This window comes from Oxyura jamaicensis, chromosome 1 (genome assembly GCF_011077185.1).
Source record: "Oxyura jamaicensis isolate SHBP4307 breed ruddy duck chromosome 1, BPBGC_Ojam_1.0, whole genome shotgun sequence".
Taxonomy (NCBI): domain Eukaryota; kingdom Metazoa; phylum Chordata; class Aves; order Anseriformes; family Anatidae; genus Oxyura; species Oxyura jamaicensis.
In genome coordinates, this window is record NC_048893.1 from 184,264,242 (window position 1) to 184,284,879 (window position 20,638).

At 40.4% G+C, this 20,638-nt stretch overlaps 1 protein-coding gene across 5 annotated transcripts in view; it reads left to right on the forward strand.

Annotated features, from left to right (window-relative positions):
- ATP8A2 (ATPase phospholipid transporting 8A2) overlaps positions 1-20,638 on the forward strand; it is a 324,912-nt gene that overhangs the window by 171,369 nt on the left and 132,905 nt on the right. For all 5 annotated transcript variants that reach the window (XM_035326034.1, XM_035326038.1, XM_035326047.1 and 2 more), the window contains 2 exons: positions 4,596-4,779; positions 8,837-8,947. In XM_035326034.1, the coding sequence (XP_035181925.1) occupies positions 4,596-4,779; positions 8,837-8,947 (295 nt within the window). The remainder of the gene's footprint in view (positions 1-4,595; positions 4,780-8,836; positions 8,948-20,638) is intronic.

The window sequence follows — 20,638 nt, forward strand, 5'->3', positions numbered from 1 at the left end:
CAGTGCATGTTTCTAAACAGGCAAGACATATCACGTAAGAAGCTTGCTCATGGATGTGTCTATGTGTGCTGAGGAAGAAACTGAAGGTTTAAAGCCGTCAGGAGGTGATCTGTAGAAGGCACTTAGCACTGCTCTGTGGGCACCGGCTGCGTCACTGCTCCATGCAGTGCACTGTGCCACTTCCTTATGAGCTGCCTTTAAGTTGTAGAGGGACTTGAACAAAAGCATTTAGTGATAGTAAAAATATTGAAGCACATTGCCTGGAAACTTCTTACCTGTATCTCCTTCCAGTTCTGTTATGGATTTAAATGATGTGAGGATAATTAGGTCCACATCTTTTCGAAGGTCCCTGGCTCTGGGCTGCATTTCTCCCCCAGCTTCTTCCCAGGGCACAGGGTTTTGTTTGCCCTGTGGGCCCTCTGTTGCCTCCACCCATCCCATTACAGGGGGGTTAATGTGGCACTTAGGCACCAGTCATCTCATTCAGGAAACTGCTTTCTGTATTAATCCATTAAAGATACCCGATAAATACAGCTCTGAGCCTGAGGAGAACCTGCCATTTACTCATACCAGCTTTTACCCTCTCAAGAGCGAGTCTGCTGGAAGGAGGATCCCAGTGGTGGGCACACAGCAGACCTCCTGTGTGGCTGACACCTGATGTCATGCACCCCCCTCCATCTCTGTTGAACACCTTATATTTTACAACCAAATGTTGTATACTAAAAACTTTCTAAAGGCACAGTCCTGATCGCAGCTCTCTGCAGCCTGAAGAGGTTACGTGCAGGTTTGAGCAGTAATCTCAAGACTTGATCCTGTCACTGTAACGGTACCTGAGCTCTGACTTGTTTTTTCCCTCCCAGGAATATGCTTAGAAGAGAGAATTGGCCTAGGCTGTGTCGATCGTTTCTGTTTTTAAAGATACTTTAGGGTAGAGACAATAAAAATAACTTAGGTGCAAACTTTTCCAGCGTACCCTTTAAAGTTTTGCTCTAAGAAGCTTTTTAAGAGGCGCTGCTGGCTGACCACTTAATTAGCGCCTGAGTAAGCAGATTATTATGCAGCTGATGTTTTGCTCACATCTTAATTCTTATTTGGGTGTATATCCAGGCAAGGCTTACGTCCTGATACTGCTGCAGTAAGCTCTGTAGTGAAACCTAGGATGTTCCACCCAAATGAGAATTACCCATAGCTGCGTGTCGCTGCAGATTTTTTTCTCCAAAGTAGTTGGTTCTTTCCTAATGCTTTTTACTTTGAACTTACTCGTTTGTCCAGGAATCTTTGTAAACTTGGCTGTTCCTCCTCCCCTCCCAAGCTATCACCTGGGGGAAGCTTCGGGTTAATAGTGTCCCGTGCTCTAATCTTCCACTTCCTTGTGTAGACAGCCCATCGACCGGGGGGAAATGAACTGCAGCTCTGATCATCGTGCTGAGGGGATTAATGTCGCCTGGCGCAGCGTGGTGGGACCAAATAGATTACAAGGAGTACAGAACAGGTTTGGAAGCTGAGAGGGAGGTGGGAGGGGTGTAAAACCCCTCAGGAAATCAGGAGCCATCTCAATTTACAGCCTTGGTAACCGTAATGCTGTGTGCAGCAAAATGTGTTCTTGGTGCTTTGGGGATGGACTTGATGGAAGGGGGCCATGGCGGGGGGGAGGGGGGAGAGGGCAAAGAGGGTGGTTATTATCAAACTTTAATTTAGAATAAGTAACTATAATCAAGGAACTCGTGGTGCTGAAATATTCTCTTAGAAATCTCTTCGGTTTCATTTTATATCAAATGCAAAGAGATTTTTTGTGCTTCAAGCATATATCTAGTTTTCACTGTAGCTCATTTGGTCATATGAAGATGTTAGTCTTTATTTGTGGGTGTTACCTGACTGTGGGTATGTTGAACTTCATCAGGTCTAGATGGTAAAAGCATGCTCTGTGTACATCAAGTGATAGTTCATAAACTTGTATGTGGGTGTTCAATTGATTTGACAACTAGTGGGTCACTAATCACAGAATCATGAAGGTTGGACAAGACCTCCAAGATCACCTGGTCCAACCATCCCCTACCACCACTGTCACCCACTAAACCATGTCCCTAAGCACCACGTCCAGCCTTTCCTTGAACACCCCCAGGGACGGTGATGCCACCACCTCCCTGGGCAACCCGTCCCAGTGCCTGAGTGCTCTTTCTGAGAAGAAATGTCTCCTCATTTCCACCCTGAACCTCCCGCAGTGCAACTTGAGGCCATTCCCTCTTGTCATAAGTGTGAGAAGAGGCTGACCCCCAGCTCCTCACACCTTCCTTTCAGGTAGCTGTAGAGAGGAATAAGGTCTCCCCTGAGCCTCCTCTTCTCAAACAACCCCAGTGCCCTCACAGGACTTGTGCTCCAGGCCCTTCACCACCTTCCAAGGGCAAAGTCCATTTAAAATCCGAAGGCCCCCCCGTATGCTGCAGGCCCAGGGCAAATGCAGGCTCCTTGCCACAACCCAGGTGCGTGAGAACAAGCCCAAGCTTCTCTGCCCCATCCTGGTTATGTCCAAAGTGTCTGTAGACAAGCTGCTGGTTTAGTTACAAAATCACAGATACTGCTCACAATATTATTTTTTTAACCATTCCCCTGCTAATTGAAGCGTATTTAAAATCGGGATATTTCTTAGCTATTTCTATTACCATACAACGGAAAGCTAAATGAAAGGGCCAACAGGCCTTTTGAGAGGTTTTTGTCTTGGAGAAGGCCGTCAGCAGATAGGCCCAGCGCTCAGCCCCAGTGAAATAATCACACGCGGGGTCTGCCAAGGCATGCGGCCCCCTGCGCCAGACGTGCCCCGGGGGCTGGTAACTGAGGGCTGGCACGATCATGAATCCCGTCCCTCTGGAGCACTCATTTTATGGTTTGAAGTCCTTGCCGACTCCCTGCTCCATGCTTTGCTGTTTTATTACGTGGAGATTGGGAGGGTGTGTGCGTACGTATACGAGAAGTTAGAGTCTGACATGGAGGGCATTCAGAGCTGCTTTATAATTATAAACTGACACGCTTCATGCTCCGTAGGTCGGTTAGCGTGGGGGGGTTTTTGAGGTTGTCGTGACTGGGCCCCGACGGTGCCAAGTGCTGTTTTTGCTGCCAGGCAGCTGAGTGCTTAATAGATCTATCCAACGGTATTTATGGCCCACTCCACTTTTCCCTTTTTCAGCTTTTAGGAGCAGGACAGCTGCTAGACTTTTCAGGTGTTTTAGTTCAAATGTGAGTTGTGAGTCCAGCAATTTTCTTCTTAGAAACTTCCCCCTTGGTTGCTTATTGAGTCTCACCTTAAGAGGTAGTCAGCACAAAACAACACGGAGAGGATGTTGCTTTTTTACATCAGCAGTAATCCAGCCAGGCACATTAAAAGGCTGTACAAGTTGGTCCCACGGGATCTAGACCCTGGGGGGGGGGGAAGTCCTGTAAGAAGCTTCTGTCTCCCCCATTCCCCAAGCTCCCCCTGCTCCCCCCATTTTCATAGTAAAGCTTCTAGATGTCAGTTATATTCTTTTGGTTGAGTGTTATTCGGCTGATTTGATGTGGAGAAGGTTTATCTAAAGCTTTATTTAAAGGAATATAAAATAATTTGGAACTTTAACTAAAACTGAAGGGAAAAGGAGTTTAAGTTGTTTGTACAGATGGGCTTAGAATGGAAATATTTAATTTACATGTAGGTATTTCCAGAATACCTCATATGATTTGGTAAACCGATCCACCTTGTCATGAAAAAAGCATTTTGCGTGTCTCATCCAATTTAGTAACATAGTCCTATGTATTTTTCCACTCCTCCCTGGTTTAGACTAGTTTAACTCCATTAAATTCCATGAATTTTTATTAAACTGAAACTGATATAAAATGAGAAAAGGATCAAGGTAAAATAACTACCAAAAAAATCTTATAAGAGTATTCAGGTGTTTTGGGGTCAGTCTTCTGGGTTTGATTTGGGTTCGACTAAGCCCGGATGGCACCAGCGCACGCAGGATGTATGCGACATATAAAGGCCTTGCTCTTTCTGATCTAAACTGGGTAGTCTAAGGGTAAAAAGAAGGGTTTGCAAGAGGGGAAATAAGCTGAAAGAGGGAATAAGGTAAGCCTGCAGCATGTTTGCCCGGCAACTGAAAATGCTTCAGATTGATTTGTTCTCTGAATATTTGTGGTTTTCCTCCTCCTGGATGGAGATGCAGTGTTGGCAGCAGGTAGGGAAGCCTGCACTGTTAATCATTAAGCATGGTAGCTGAAGATGAAATTCCCTTCTCCAGTGTTCCCAGCGCAATACCACTGGTGCACACCAAAGTGTATCAGGTGGGGCTGAGGGACAGAAGAAAAGCTTGGAAGGCTTTCATGTCTGCTTGGTCTTTTTTAATCATAACATTCTCATATTTTATGCAAATGCAAAATTATTTTTAAAGATGCTTTCTCTATCTGAAATGGTTTGGCACAGGTTCTGAAGTTTAGCTGTTTAATAAAAAAAAAAAAATCCAGCAACTGCCCTTTGATTATTTCTAAATGTAGATGACAGCTGTCCTTTTGGAAAAGGCATGTAAGTCAGCATGTGAGAAACTGACACATTTTTCTTTCCTTTTCAGAGTATCTCCTCTACAGAAGTCTGAAATAGTAGACATGGTAAAGAAACACGTGAATGCCATAACACTTGCCATTGGGGATGGTGCCAACGATGTGGGAATGATCCAGACAGCTCACGTCGGAGTTGGGATCAGTGGCAACGAGGGCATGCAGGCAACCAATTGCTCGGATTATGCTATCGCACAGGTCAGAGGCAATAAAGTGCAACTGCCATACCCTGTTGTCAGACACCCCGTGTAGTGCTCGATGGCTTCCCCTAGCCTAGGCTAGGAGGATCCCTGCTCATTTTCTTTTCATGGCAGCATCTAAAACAGATACCTGGGATGTATTTTGGGGATCCATTGTTCTGACTTCTCTATTCTTCATGACAAAGCTCAGTCCTCCCTCAAAGCTTCAGTTTGTTCCTGCCAGCTGTGCAATGGCATGGCACTTCAATAATTGAGGAGAAGCACTTTGTCATGCTTACGCTGACGTTCTTTTAAGTGTAACTCTATCTCCCTTGTTCTTTTCCCTTACCATGAATAGGCAGTCCAAACAGGTGTGTAAGGGTTTGTTTAGAAATTCTTATTTAGAGGTTGTGTTTTCCTTTTTGTATTTCCCCCACCCCCATGATGTATCCAAAAATTGTTCACAGTCCTGAGGAGTTGGGCAATATTTTAATTTTAGGTGCATTATTTTGAAGAGTGCTCCCAAACTATCTCGTAAAATTCTGCACTGATTACTCAAAGTAAAGAGGAGAGTAAAAGAGGAGACCTAAAGACAAGCCTTTTTATTTTCAGTTAAGAGACCAAGGTGTAGGATAAAGACTTTAAACAAAGCATAAGAAAGGAAGGACATACTTCATTTGCCAGACATCTTCTGAAAACTGTTCGTAGCTATGGTTCCCTATGCCACGTGTTTGAGACTGATCACAGGGCAAGAACAGATGGGAGCTGACAGAAAGCAGAGATGATCCACTGTCTCTTCAGTGATATGTGAGCATCAGCTCATGTTCCCTTCTGCCAGGGTGTAGGCAGATTTGCTTTATTTATTGATATGAAATGATACCTTCTTGTAATTTCAGCAGAAGGTGAGGTTTTGAAAAGGTATGGATAATTTTATTATTCAGACAGAACTGCTGATGTGTTAACCCTGCTGTGAAGCAATGTGTCAGTCTTGTATTGCTGCTGGATTGCGTTCTGCAGTCAGATGAAGCACGTCGGATTCCAGGCTTGAATAACTAAGACCTTCCACTAAACTTATCATAAAAATTTTAGGCTGTTTCATCAAGGGCTCATTCTGTCATAAGCAGTTTATTCTGAATATGTAGCATTATAGGAACTGCCATAGTCATAGTCTTTGGTATCTCACAATCATTTCGTTGTTTTTAACTTCTGTAGACTATATGTTGCTTCTGCTGTAGAACTTAATCAAACACTCTTTATTTTTACTTCCTCAGATAATTTATTACTTCCATTTTAATAAGTAAGCATAAGCAGTGAGAATTTTGTCTGCAGAGGGACAAAAAAGCATGCCCTACACTCTTAATTTCTTCATTAGTTGGAGTAACATTAAATCTGAAGTCCCTTTGTATTCACGTATTACTTCTGAATTACCAAAGTGAAAGCAAAACAAAAACCAACCAAACAAAACAAGAAAACATGTATTTGGAATGTGGGAAATAAGTTGTTCTTGGTTTATATCCTGATCTGGGAGTTACTGACAATAGCAATGAATCTTCTTAGTTCAATAGAAATAGAAGCTGGTTCTTAGAAATAGAAGCTGGTTGTACCAGTACAGAATTTAAACTTTCAAAAATTAGTAAAACACTGGAGCTATCTTTTTTAATGATTCAGAAAAGGTTTGTGCTATTTAGAAAAGATTTAAAAGAACCCCTCTTATAAGAAGGACTAGTAGTATATGGGAATGTTTCAAGAAAGCGTTCAAAAGGAAAACTGGATCTCCATGGGTTATATTTCTTTCAATGAAGACATACAACTCCCACTGAGTTGTTACTGTGTGTGCATGCCTTGAAGGCAAAGTATGTTCTTATTGAGTAATTTAAAACGACCACTATAGTGCAGCATCTCATGTTCAAATCATATTTCACGTACAGTAGTGCCAGAAGTAGGCACTTATGGAAGAGAAAATCTCCATATAGACTCATTTAGGATTCCAGGGGGAATCAAAGCATAAACCAAACAAAAATAAAAAAGGCAACTTGCATCTGACTCTGCTCCAAATAGCTTCCACAGGTGCAAGGAGCATCTGTTTGAATCATCCTTTTCCCTTGAACTGATACTGCACCAGTGATCCATATTTAGAGAATTCTCTCTAACTGTTCAGAGAGACAGTAGTAGAATTGAATAGAATAACTTTTTCTCCAGTAAAAGGCTTTATCAGCTTAATCCAGAGAGCATCTGCTGTCTAGAGAGCATTACCTTTTCTGAGCTAGGGAGGGTTCTTTCTTAGACAAATGTTCATGTTTTCTTCTGCTTTTAAAATCCATAAATGCAGCAGTGCCTAAACAAGTGCAGTGTCTCAGTAGAGCCCTGTCCCCACAGTTGCTCGAGTATGCCAGTAGCTGTGCATTTGCATCCTTTCAGTCATCAGCATCAAAACAAATATAATTCCTTGCTACATCTTAGCAGGACTCTTCACGGTGTATGCAGGCTTAGAACTACGTTATTTAGGTTACTAACATGCTGTGCTCCGTAGTGCATTCATTTTCATGAGTGCACACACTACAAAGTATGTAATGCTAGGATTTCTCCTCCGGCCTTGAACTGCAAAGAGAACCACATCCAAGACAGTCACTATTTAGACTCAGCAGAGAGGGGAATTTCAGGGTGCATCTGTTCTCTACAGGTATTTGGGGTGACATGTCAGGACGTAGTGGGAAGGTTCCCATCACTACTGAGGTGTTTTGTCAGTGAATTTTGAGTAAAGGTCAATAGTGGTGCATACTAACTGAGGCAGTAGGTAGCTAGTACGTTAACTATTCCCTCGTGAGTGCCCCGCTTTCAGTCCTGATTCAGGCTGGACTGAAGCTGAACCATGAGGTTTGGTTCACTTTTATTTTCTCTCCCTCTTTCTTGCTAGCATATCCTAACAAATTGGAATTGCTGATGCATGTCAGAAAGGCTGTTCTTGCAGGATTTGTGGTTCAGTGACTTCAGCGCTGGAAATCATGGGAGCAGAGCTCTCTCATGACAGTCCTAATTCATTACTGTAGCTTTGAAAGTTTCAAGTAGGTTTTGGTTAAAATAACTGAGCTATAATCTGCATTTAAGAAGTCAATTTTTAGTCCCCTCATGGAAAAAGAAGTCAAGCAAATAATGGTCTCACAGTGTATAAGAACCCTTCAGGTACACACATGCTGAATGGTGAATCTAGTCCCTGGTTTGAGCCCTCTGCACAATAGAAGAATGCTGCAGGCCATAAAAAAGGCTTCCTGATGAAGCCAGGACTAGAAAATTATGTATTTCCTAGGTTGCATTGTGAGACTGCTTCTGAGAGGAAAAAAAAAAAGAAAAAAAGAAAACTCACCAACCAACCAAAAAATTAAATCCATTTTCAAAAACTGCTTAATTCTGAAGAAGCTGAATCTGTGGTTCAGACTAACATTATAAAGTATCTGTTTTTACAGCCACTAGATGCGTTTACTTTTTCTTTGTGGCGTATGCTACTTCTTTGTAAAACATTTTAGGTGCTTTCTATAATGTGTCTGAATACGTTCAGTGGGCCAATGAATTAAATGTTCGTTCTTCATAAGAGACTGCATACATCTATTTTGTACTTGTTTTCCTTTGCACGTTATATTTCAGCTCAAGACAGTTCTAATTTGAGACTGTTAATTTAACACAGAGGAAGGAAATTCATGTCCTGAATGTTGTAAACCCCCAAACAGTAAACTTTGACCAGGAAATGAAGAGTTTAGATTTCTATTTAATTTACATGGCCATGTTAGGTTAACCTTGCCTGATTTTAGTATTACTGATTTTCAGGATAGAAATACTAATTGAAGACTTCTTACTGTTTAAAGCCAGCGAAGACCACTTTGAGTGTTTCTAAGGTTTTGCTCTAAAAAAGACTTCCTGTAAATATTATTTGTCAGCACGAGCATTTTGCTAAAATATTTAAATATTGCTCTTGAACAGCTTTCATAGCTGATCTGAACGTGTTGGTGGAGAGCTTACTCTGACCTTTTATTTTCTTTTAAACTGTTCTTCATACATGTAAAAACTTGTTTTCTTTCTTTCAGTTTTCCTACTTGGAGAAGCTGTTGTTGGTCCATGGAGCTTGGAGTTACAATCGAGTTACCAAGTGCATACTGTACTGCTTCTACAAGAATGTGGTTTTGTATATTATTGAGGTAGGAGTAACTAAAGGGATGGGCTTTAGCAGGGCTTACTCCTCGAGTTGTTTTATCTAAAAGGAGAAATCCAAATGGATTGAGCTGAAAGGACTGACATCTGTTTTGGTATTTAACAACTTAATCTCGGGAAGGAAACAGTTTTTAAGTTAGTACCGTTGAATCATTTAGCCTTTGCAAAAGGAAAAATGAAGGTTTTAGTACAGTGAAGCCTTGGATATGAGATGTCAAGGAAAAGGTTTATCCTTGCTGTGCAAGTGTTCTTACTGAAAGTTTCTTTGTATTTATGGAAACACTTGAATTATTAAATAGAGTTCATATTTATAAAGCTTGAATTTGTGGATGAAGTTAAACCAAAAGTTTCTTTAATAGAATTGGAAGGAACTCACTTAGGCAAATAATAAAATAGGCAAAGAATACTATTGGTAAAGTTTGCTGGTAAAGCAAATTCTGCACTGTTCATTGGAGTTTTATTTACTTGTTTCCATGTGTGTGTGTATTCATTTTTCTGTTTTTTTCTCGAATTAAGCAGGCATGAATGAGGTTAATAGGAAGAAAATCAAGACACTTATAAATAGGCAGCCAGATATGTAGATTATAGCAGATAGTGGCTAAGTAATGTTTTACTATTCAGTGAATTGTATCACGGTCAGTGTGTGTATATCTGACTCCCTCAGGGTCCAGTCATCTTTTATGCATGGTGTTAGGCTCTTGGAGAACAGATATTCTCCATTAACTCGTTCATTTTTTCCTGTTAACTATTTCTGAATAGTCCTAATCTCAGCTGTTGTAATTTCAATACAGATTAAAATGTGCTGTCAAAATAATGGCAGGTTGCTGTGGTGAGTGAGCATAGGATGGTTGTGTGGTATACACTAATTCTGGATCTGTTAAAATAATGTGAGGAGTTGGTTTTTTTCTGTATTTTAAGCATCCAATTCTTGTTTGTATTCCACTTCTTTAGCCAGATTTAGATCCGCATTCCCGAGATTTCACAGGTGTGTTCTTACCCTACTGGAGAGGCCACCTTTACAGCTCTGAGGCAAATTTACTACAGTTTCAATGATATCTAAGGTTTGGGTTGCTTAACTTTCTGAAATAGTCCTTAACTTGATTTTGGCTGATCGTAACTCATGGTTTTTAGTACAGGCTTTCAAGTGTTGTTGATGACAATGGTATTCATTACTGTGCAAGAGATACGTAAGTAAAAAGGACTTGTCTAGTGTTTTTTATTGAGCATGGGTAATACTGTTTCCCTGAATTATTCAGAAAATGCTTAGCAGCTTCATGATTGGCATTTTCCTGCTGAAATTCCTTTCTCCCTTTGAAAATTAGTTTTGAAAAACGTGTTTCTCTCATATCACAGCATAGGATGTCTTTGTTCTATTTACTGCGGTCTGACACATACATTAGAAGTCCTGCGTCAAATGTTATTTAACTATATTATATCATATTCTACCATGTCAAAAGCTGTGCAAGGGGTTGAAGAGACGTGAAGGCCTTTGGAGGCTCCAGTCTGAGGTAGTTGAATCGTCTTGCTGTAGGGAGTGATTTTATTAGCCAAACAAATCGCTATAAAATGCGTAGGATGCCTGCTCTGAGAACGTGGTCAAACATTTTCTGTGCTGTGTTAGTTTGTGTTCAGTTCTGTCTGCATGTTGTACTGAGGCACATGAGCTTCTGGGTCTCTTGACTTCCTCACGTAAGAGTGGGAGTCAGTTCCATCCAGTGCTTGAGCGCTGCAAAATGCACGACTCGCTTCAGCCCCACGCCCCGTTAACTCCTCTCTGTGTAGAAGATGGGAGCAAGTTTAAGGCTTGTGGGAAAGGGAGCAACAGAAAGGAGAAATCTTTCAGACCCCCAGCAATGGTAAGAGCTCAGTTCGTTTGTAGTTCCTCTGGTGAGTCGGCTTTATTTCTGGCTTTAAGGAACTTCACCTCCAAAACTGTCTAAAACTAGCCGAATTGACTGGAAGCTGAAGAAATGCCATAGAGGTCTGTCTGGGGGAATGAGAGAAGAGGTCTCTAATTCCCGTTTTAGCTTTACATAAATAAAGCTGAGTTGTTTTGTATTTCTGCCATGAGGCTCAGGAGTGCAGATCGATGTGTGGTATGGAGTGCTGCTCCTGAAAGAAGCTCCGCGAGGGAATCCAGCCTTCAGCTTGAGGGAATAGTAGCTCAGCGCCCAGCGCTATTGTGCTGTTGCGTCTGCATATAGTAAGTTCCTGATTGCTTCCCAGTACTATGGCCAAGCTTAATATTTACCTGTACTTTGTGCTTTGATGTGTGGTGTACAGGGAATACTCTTTTAGCATTGTAATGAAACGGGGGTTTGAACTTGAACTACATTCTAAGTTTATCTTCTAAAGGATTGTGCCGAGTAAATATTTATAGATTTGAATCAGAAAGCGCATCGGTCAATATGACAGACTGTCAGTTACACCTTTGTTACTGGATCTGTTCTGTTTCCATGAAGCTTGGACACCTGAGGAATAACTACTCAGACTTGTGTAAATGAACTTTGCAGCAGTGAAGCACTGGGGCTCATCATAACTTTGTTTCCTTGAGGCTTTACAAATATCACAGAGAGAAATAAGAGGTGGTACTCAGTCTTCAGCGGACAGAAAAATGTCTGGACAAAAAACGTTGCAGAGACGTTCAAGAGTAGATTAAAGTTGAGCAGGTGACTGACATCATGGGCTTTACTGTTAAGAGATGCTCCTGGGTTAAGGCTGGTTTTTACCTTCTGGCAATGGCTGCTTCCTGGTGGAGACATGAGGGCCTCCATAAACTATATTTTCAGCTACCCTGACAGCAATTAAAACGTGTCTGCATCAGGACTGTTTCATGCAGCTAGAGAGATAATAATGGAAGGCAGGCCTTGTGGTCTGGGATTACAGGGGAAATGGAGGTAAGATTGCATTTTCCCTTGTTTGATTTAGTGTTGTCTTCCTAATATTGGCTTTCTGATTTTTTAATATGTTTTTTAAAAGGTGAATTTTGACACTTGTGGAGAAGTAGCGACAGTCAAATTGCAGAAGATTTTGGCCTGGCGTAACAGCTGGAAACTTCATGTTGCTTTCCTTTGACCAACCTTTTCTCTCTTCCCCTTTGCATTTCATCGTTGTCCTCCTGACATTCTCTTAATTTGCCCACTCACTTTTTAGAAGATATGAAACTCAATCTAATACAAATTAAAAACAGAAGAGGCACGTACCAGTGGGTCCCTGTACCAGTGGAGGGTACGGAGGGTCCTGTGGACCAAGCCTTCCACCCACCGGGCTTCCACCTCCTCACCCTGGTAAGGGAATCTATTTAGAAAGTTTAACAAGATGCCTGCAGGGATAAAATGCAAATATAAAGCCCCTTTTTGGTTTTCATTCCTATATTTCCACGTGTGGCTGCAGGAGTCGTGTGCACTAAAACTGTTGGATTGACAGTTGTTCAGAATCAGCCTTCAACAGGAGGTCAACGGCAAGGTTTTGGCTTTTTAAGACTTGACAGGCAAATACCTGGGCATCATTACAAAACACCATCTCATTCAATTATTTATGTTTCTGGCTTTAAACTGAGTAGTGAAACAAAAGATCTGTTTCACATCTGTTGAGCAGATATATTTCACTGGAGATGATATAAAGTTGTCCTGATGACATCAGAGCTTTGAAATATAGCTCATTTCAAATGTAAAACAATACAGGAATGTTGCTTTCATGTCATGCTTGGAGGAGTAGAAACACAGCAAGATCAAAGGCGATATCAGAAATAACAGGTAAGAGTTCAAGGCATTTGGGAATGGTTCTGGGGAAACAGTAGCATGGAAGATAGCTTTTAGGTCAACAGAGGGTGTGCAGGAAAGAAGTGATCAATACTTCACTGGAGCATGTTGTTCATCTGAAACCTGCTGAAGTATGGAATGCCCTTTTTTTATATATTGCAGGGAAAAAAAGTCCTTGTGTCAAGGTCTGGCAGTGCAGGGCCATGAGACTCAACTAGGACAGAGACATAAGTGAATGGAAAGTGGGAGCGGGGGTGTATGGTGCACGTAAATTGCAGCTGGATTATTTTCTTTTTTGCCTTAAGTATCCAGAGATAAATTGTAATCCTAGATTTGAAAGATGTTTCTTTATGGAGGCTTAGAGGTAAGGTCTTAACTTATACATGAGCAGTATTGAACAAGATACATGTATTAGAGAACAGAACACTGGGATCATAGTTTCTCTTTTAGAGCTGAGTTTTTAAATCTTCCAAAAATTCCAAGTAAACACAATGCATAGACAGACATGCTTTTAAGTAAGTGGTGACTTTGTGAGTCCAACAAGGTCTGATTATGAGAGCTGTGAAGTGCTCTACATGCTTGTAGTGGTCACCACTTCAGTCTGGCTGATAGAACAAGCTGTGAAAGTGCATATGAAATGTTGCTGCATGAGATCTTTTCAGCCTGCTTCATCCTTCTGTTTTTCTTGTTTTCGTGCTTTTTTGTCAAACACATTTTTTAAAAAATATGGGGATTCTAGCCCTAAAATATGGGGATTCTAGCCCTATTATCTAAATGGCATGCAGAAATAAGCATATCTGATGTGATACTAAAAAATATAGAGCTCTAACACTTCTACATGCTTATTCCCTGATTTATATAATCTGACTTCTACCTAGATCCCTTTGCCTTCTCTTTCCAATTGGCTTTGCATCTCTGAGGGTATAGTCAGACAACAGAAAACCATAAGCATGGGGATTTTTGGAATGAGTTGAGGACTGAAGTACAATAACTGTTGTCATAAAAATCAACTTTGTTAAAAGTTAACAGTTCAGTATTTTCCCCCAGTGTTAGGCTAAGATTAAGAACATCTGTGTGTAAAATTCCTAAACAAGGATAACAGTAATACAGGCAGCTAGTTGTCTTGTCATGATGATGCATTCAAATTATTCAGTTGCCTGTTAAAATGCTTGGGTAGGCATTTAATAGTCATTATTTCCATGTGCTTATACTAGGTTGGTGTGTAAGCTTATCACAATTCTGTGTCGTGATGAAACAAAATAGGAATGTGAGTAACTTCAGTTTGTGTAACAATTTTAAAATCGGGCTTTTTGAATTCTCACAAATGCATCCTATCCCTAGTAAGTAATTGATTCGCTACGCACAGGTTCTTTCAGGTACTCAAAAGCTGGGACTTGGTATCCTTAAGGTAGATGGCAGGTGTCAATTTAGGTGCCTAGGAGAAACCTCTGAGGTTGGTGTCCATTTAGATGCATTTAAGGATGCTAAGGGGTCACAGGGAACAGTATAGGACTGCCAGATGTGCCATACAATCTCCACCTGTCTGGAGCAGAAGTGTTATTGTATTATTATATATATGGTAGGTAAACAACTGAATTTTATCAGGAAGTGGGGTTTGTTTTTCTTGTTGTTTGTTTGTTTGTTTTTTGAAGCCTGTAGAAAGAAAGGAATCCAAACCTTCCAGCTTAGGTAATATCATTCAATTTTAAAACTGCAGAAAATCTGTGTAAGTTGTAGTATTGAACTTTTAGGCCTGGAAAGCACAGCAATAGACACACTGAGTAGCAATACATGTGAGACTCAGTACTGCCTCTCTTTGTAATTGTTGGAAAAACAGAAAACAGCTCTTGTGTACATTTTTTTTTCCTTGGGCTCTTTCAGCCTCATAGATGGGTTTAACACACAGAAGTAGAAGACCTAGAGCAACACAACATTATCCCCGTCCCACCCCCCGAAAACCTGTTCATAGGCTCCAATTCAAAAAAGCATTATTTATTAGCAGTAGTTACAGAAAACAGATCTTGGAAATAGCCTGCCAGACTTCTTCAAATACCAGAAAATGAAGCTGCCAACCTAATCCAGAATTCATAGAATCACAGAATGGTTTGGGTTGGAAGGGACCTTAAAAATCATCTAATTCCAATAACCCCTGCCATGGGCAGGGACACCTCCCACCAGACCAGGTTGCCCAAAGCCCCATCCAGCCTGGCCTTGAGCACCTCCAGGGATGGGGCATCCACAGCTTCTCTGGGCAGCCTGTGCCAGGGCCTCACCCCCCTCTGAGGGGAAGAATTTCTTCCTAATACCTACTCTAAATATACCCTTTCTTAGTTTAAAGCCATCACTCCTCCTAAATTGCTGAGGGTGCACTCAATATCACTGTCCATGTCACCAGCAAAGATGTTAAACAGCACTGGTCCCAACACTAATCCCTGAGGAACACCACCTGTCGCTGATCTCCACCTGGACACTGAGTCGTGGACCGCAACTCTTTGGGTGCGGCCACCCAGCCAATTCCTTACCCACAGAGCAGTCCATCCATCAAATCCATGTCTCCTATTTAGAGACAAGGATATCATGCGGGATAGTTGTCTAGATAGTGGTTATAAATGCATTTTATTTTTTCAATGCATCCTAATTCTGTCTCAGCTGGTTTACAGCTCCTAGTTTATATTGCTGCTGCTGACAGTTCATTCCATACTTCAGTCCCTTGTTGTGTGAAGAAATTGGCAGAACTGCTTATAGGCTAGTCTCATCAATTTTAATCCATGATTGACTCCTCAGTTTTTGGATTTCTAATTGAGTATGTTAATCTCAAGAGTTTCCAAGGAATCAGTCACAAAGATAAATCCATGCTAATTTTCCTTTCTTTTTTAGTAAAATATATATTGCAGAGTGAATCATTAGAGAGCAGTCCATCTTGACTGAAAACAAAATTGACTCAACTAATAAATGGCTGGGTTTGAATTTTTTCCAACCATTTTCAAAAGTGATGAAACAAGCATACCACTATTGCTATGACCCTTCTTATGAACTTGACTGCACCTTACAACCAACCAAACTTGTAAGTTTTCAACATTCCGATTATCGTTACAAATGATGAAGTGAAGTTCCCCAGCTTGGTCTCGGAGCTTCTGCGTGAAAGGTTCGCTACGTGGTGTAGACTACTTTGAGAAGAAATCTGCTGTGATAGTACTTTTTGGCAGGTAATACATTCAGAGCTACTGGATCCATTTTGTGGTGTATATTCAGATACCTGAAGCAGAAGGGGCATGAAGGCACAATGTTATGTTTCCTCTAAAGTTTTTGCCTAATTTACTTTGAAAAAAAATAATTTCCTATTTGGAAGGCTTATACCAAAGCAATAATAATGCTGTTCTCTACATTTGAGGCTGTTAAATATGAAACGTTAGCAATCTCCTGAGCAATATGTTCATCAAAGCTATAACTGTCATCAACAAATGTTTTTTTTTTCCAGTTTAACTTTGTTACCAGTGAAAATGCAAGCTGATGTTTAGAAGGGAGTTCATATTACAGCGGCCAGATAACCCTGATGTGGGGAAGCTTTTAAGAGGGAAGCTAAAGCTATATTAATGGTTACTGAATAATAATAAAAAAAAAAGCCAAGAAAATTTGCATGTACTTTTCATGAAGTGTATATATATTTGGAAAACCCAAACCTATTTTTTTTCAAGCAAATATAGCATTAAAACTTGGAGGTTTACTGGTTTTGATTTCAACCCCACTTTCTTTCCAAGAGCTGCAGATTTTCCTATCAAATATAACTCACATGACTTCAAATATTTACTTGAAAAATACGACCTCCTTGACTCAGTAATATAGGGTAGCCTTGTGTTTCAATAAAAATAAAGGGGAGGTGATCATGCTTGCCTATACAGCGAGGGCAACTCAGTGTATATGACATGACTTGTGGGGAAAAAGATGGCCAAATTGTAAATTCATATTGAAGTTAAAAAGGGCAAATAAGCCTTATGAGGGAGTAACTTGTGCTCAACACATTCGAGCTGATATTAGCAATATTTTTCCTACTACACTGAAGGGACTAATTCTGAGCATGCTAATTTAAAATCCAACACCATATATATATTTTTTTGGTGTGTGTGTGTATATATGAAAAAATACACGTAATATAAATATTATTTTTATATCTATATATAGATAAAGTACAGCTTATTTCGAATATATCTTGGACCTGTAATGGTTTTCTTTATATCTGGTCTATATCCCTATAGAATTCCTTTAGTTAGAGACATTCCTGATTTATGTGGGAATAATGAAGAGCAGAGTAAGGTCCTATACATATTTTATGTATGAAGCTTTTTCTTCCTACTGGACTGAAGCCATGGGGCTGACATGTTGGAGGTGCAAGGTTTTCTTGTCTTGTTACCTCTACGTCAGTATTATAAATAGCTATGCTCAAAACGTATTTCTACAGCAATTTACTTCCTTTTGAAAGTGGCAATGCAAATGAGGCTACATTTTGCCAAAGACAGCTCGGTGGTAGACCTGCCTAAAATGGCTGTCCGGGACATCGAAACAACTGGGTTAATTCTCTGGTTTAGAGGCTTTGAGATGCTCATGTTCACAACAGCCCTGTCAGCATCAGGGCTCTGTAGCTTGATGAAATTTGATGATTTCTGCTTTTCTCTCCCCTGGGAAGACTAAATTAACTTTTACTCAAGCAGCTGCAGTTAAACACAGGTGCTGCGTTGGGATTTAAACCACTGCTTAGCCTGGGCATGAAGAGGGGTTTGAACTTCTGGAGTAAAGTCTGTTTCAAGTAGGGCCAGAGAATTTGTGATGTGGCGGACAGTCTGTTCAGAACTCATACTTTTGTGCAAGTTCACTAAATCATTTTTCTTTTAAAAATTATTTACTCCTGAAGTATTTTGTAATTTGTTTTTGAGCATGGTTTTGGAAATGTGGGGCTTGTTGCTGTGAGAGGTCCTGCTGAAGGCACTGAAGAGCAGTAGAGGACTTTTTATGCTTTCCTGACAGATCTTCAGAATAAAAGGGAATAAAATTTATTCCAAATGCTGTGAAAAGATTTGTTTATTACTATGAGCTCTTGAAGAAAAAGCATTTTAGTCTGTGTGGGGTGCATTTCACTTTTCTGAAATGAATACAGTTGCGTCTGACGGCAAGCTGTGTGCCTGAGAGGTATGAACAGGTTGTACTGCTTGATGCTTCTTGAGCATGGATAACTATGATAACACCAAAGTATCTTGTATTGGTGCTTGGTTTTATTTTCTTGAAGCTTTTTAGAGGCACTTTGTCTCTTAGTTTCTGTGAAGCCAACTAAAAGCGATACCCGTACCAAGTTCTTATCAAACATCAGTATCAGAGTCAACTTTTCCTTTTGAGTTGTTCATGTTGGGACTTCCTTGGCGTGTTCAGAGGCATCACTGCAGTCCAGCAGTTTTCAGCTGCTGTGTTTTATAGTGCATCCCACAGCACAGATGCATGATATTGATGCATTCGTAGTCTTTACTGTCTTCATATGGCTTTACAGATGATTATAAAAGCCTTCCAAACACTAGCTTAAAAGTGTGTTATCACCAGTATTTTAGAGAAAGAAAAGGACTCAAGTTTGCAACCCATGTATATAAAACTTCTTTCTATAGCATTTACATAACGAACTAAGTTTGTCCTGATTGTCTTCTGTTTTTTTTTTTGTTGTTGTTGTTTGTTTTTTTTAGAATCATAACCTGAAGAAGCTAGGGCAGAGACCAAATTTAAATGAATACAAGCTCTGTTTTTAAATGCTGCTAGAAAACAGTTTTGCCATTTCACTTGGATGAGCAGTAATGATTTAAAAAAAGAAGAGAAAAAACAACTCCATCCAGTTTCACTAATTAACCACTAGAGAGATTATTTTGGGATTCATAAAAGGCATCTGTAACCTAGTTTGAGTACATGTACAGGATTTAGAATAAATTATGTGGCTTACATTTGTGAAAGAAAAACTATAGACTGTGGGCTGGGGGTTTTGTTTCCATGAGTTCAAGGTCATGAACCAGATTTTTTTGCACGTCAGGAGCAGGATTTTAAAATAAATGAAAATACTTCTCATCCTTCATGGTGAGTCAATGGTGCAAATTTGCCGCAGCATAAGCATTGCTTCCAAATGTGTTTTTTCAGCCTCTGTTGAAGAACCACTGTTCTCTGTATGTGACCCTAGGGATATTTTCCCCTGTAAGGAGCTAGGGATCCTTGGGCTGGGACAGGAGCATAGCATTTGTAATTTCTCTGTGCCCCAAGTGGCTTTCCTGTGAGGGAATCCTGCATCAGTTACTCATGCTGGTGTTAGTTTGTGTTGGACTGTGGATAGCACGCAGCAAATGCAACAGCTCTGAGTAACCTGTTCCAAACAGGTTGTTATTGTGCATTCTTTGTTAAGATGCTGAGCACAGAGCAGATAGTTCTATTTACAAGCTTTTAGTTATTTATATGCACTAGAGAGCATGTGATTGTCTGTCTCTTAGACCTCCATGGTCTTTTTAACAAAATTGTTTAGAAAATACTAAAATGCAATAGAACTAGCAAGCCATGTTGCCAAGTGATAGCATGACTTCTGTGACTTCCACAGTGTAGTTTTCTGAAGAGATGTCAAAAATAAGTCAGTTGTTGCTTTTTCCCTCCACTACGTCCTCCTATCATTCTCCTCATGTTTTCCACTCATTTTCCTCTTCCCCAGTACTCTGAACCAGATTGTTTCCTTGGACCCGTGCAATTTGAACACAACTGCACTGAAAGAAGGACATTCTGGACCAATGCGTTTTTTTTTGGCATGTCTGAATCAGGATTGATAGTCACTGTAAACTGCATCAGACAAGTGGAAAAAGAATTGGGAACACTTAAAGGCTGAGACCTCCAGAATTTTAACACAAACTTGTGTGTGCACTGGCACATTGAATGCAAACATCATTATAGACACTAATTGTGAGCTTAAGCTAAATCCCCAGAACTATATACAAAAGGCACAGGAGCCCAGTCTGTGGAAAAGCATGGGATAAGTGGTCTCGATGTATGTATGTTGTGTGTGTTACAAAAGCCCTGTTCTGCCCCTACCGAGTCAAAGACACTGACAACTTCATGCTGTCAGAAGAGTGAAGGAGGTCAAAGCTTGGTCTGCCAATTTTCAAATGTGCTGTTATTTTACTTTCTATCTTCTTGCTGGATTTCTTCATTCATGCAAAAGCAATTAAGGGTTTGGAAAGTGAGAAGATGGAATATATTGGCCTTAGGTGTGTCCAAGTTCTGCAGGGATTCAGTGGAAGTATATATATAACTGTAGGTATGCAAGTATATATATTTATAAACTATATAAATATTGTGTGCAAAGAAAAAAAAACTAACACTGTATGTTCTCATCCAAAAACCAAAGTGCTATCTTTCTTAGTAAATGGCAGTGTAGGTTGCTTTTATTAATATTAACTCCCTAAAATATGCAGACAGCTCAGTAGCAGCAGGAGTGCAAGCCATCAATAACCAGTAACACCTGAACCTCTCAGCATTATTTGTGATGATGGTTCCTGTCAAGTTCAATTTTGGTAGAAAAGTGAGTCTCCCCTTTGGGTTTACTAACAGTGTCTTGACCTTTTCTCCCTTTCATTGCCAAGGAATGACAGGTGTCTAGAGTGGCTAAGCAATATGACAGTCAGCCTATGCTTTGTGTCAGCTGGCATTCATTAATGTTAAAAACTACATGTGGTTTTGCACTTGGAAATATGTTTATGCCTATTAACTCATCCTGGTTTGCAGACAAGATAGGGGTAGGCTACTGAGTTGTTTTACTTCCCCTTTCTCTGTGTGTGTTTTTGTTTTTATATAGTGATGAACATGTGAATGCATGAAATGCAGGACATTTGGAGATGTGATTTCCATAGTGGCACC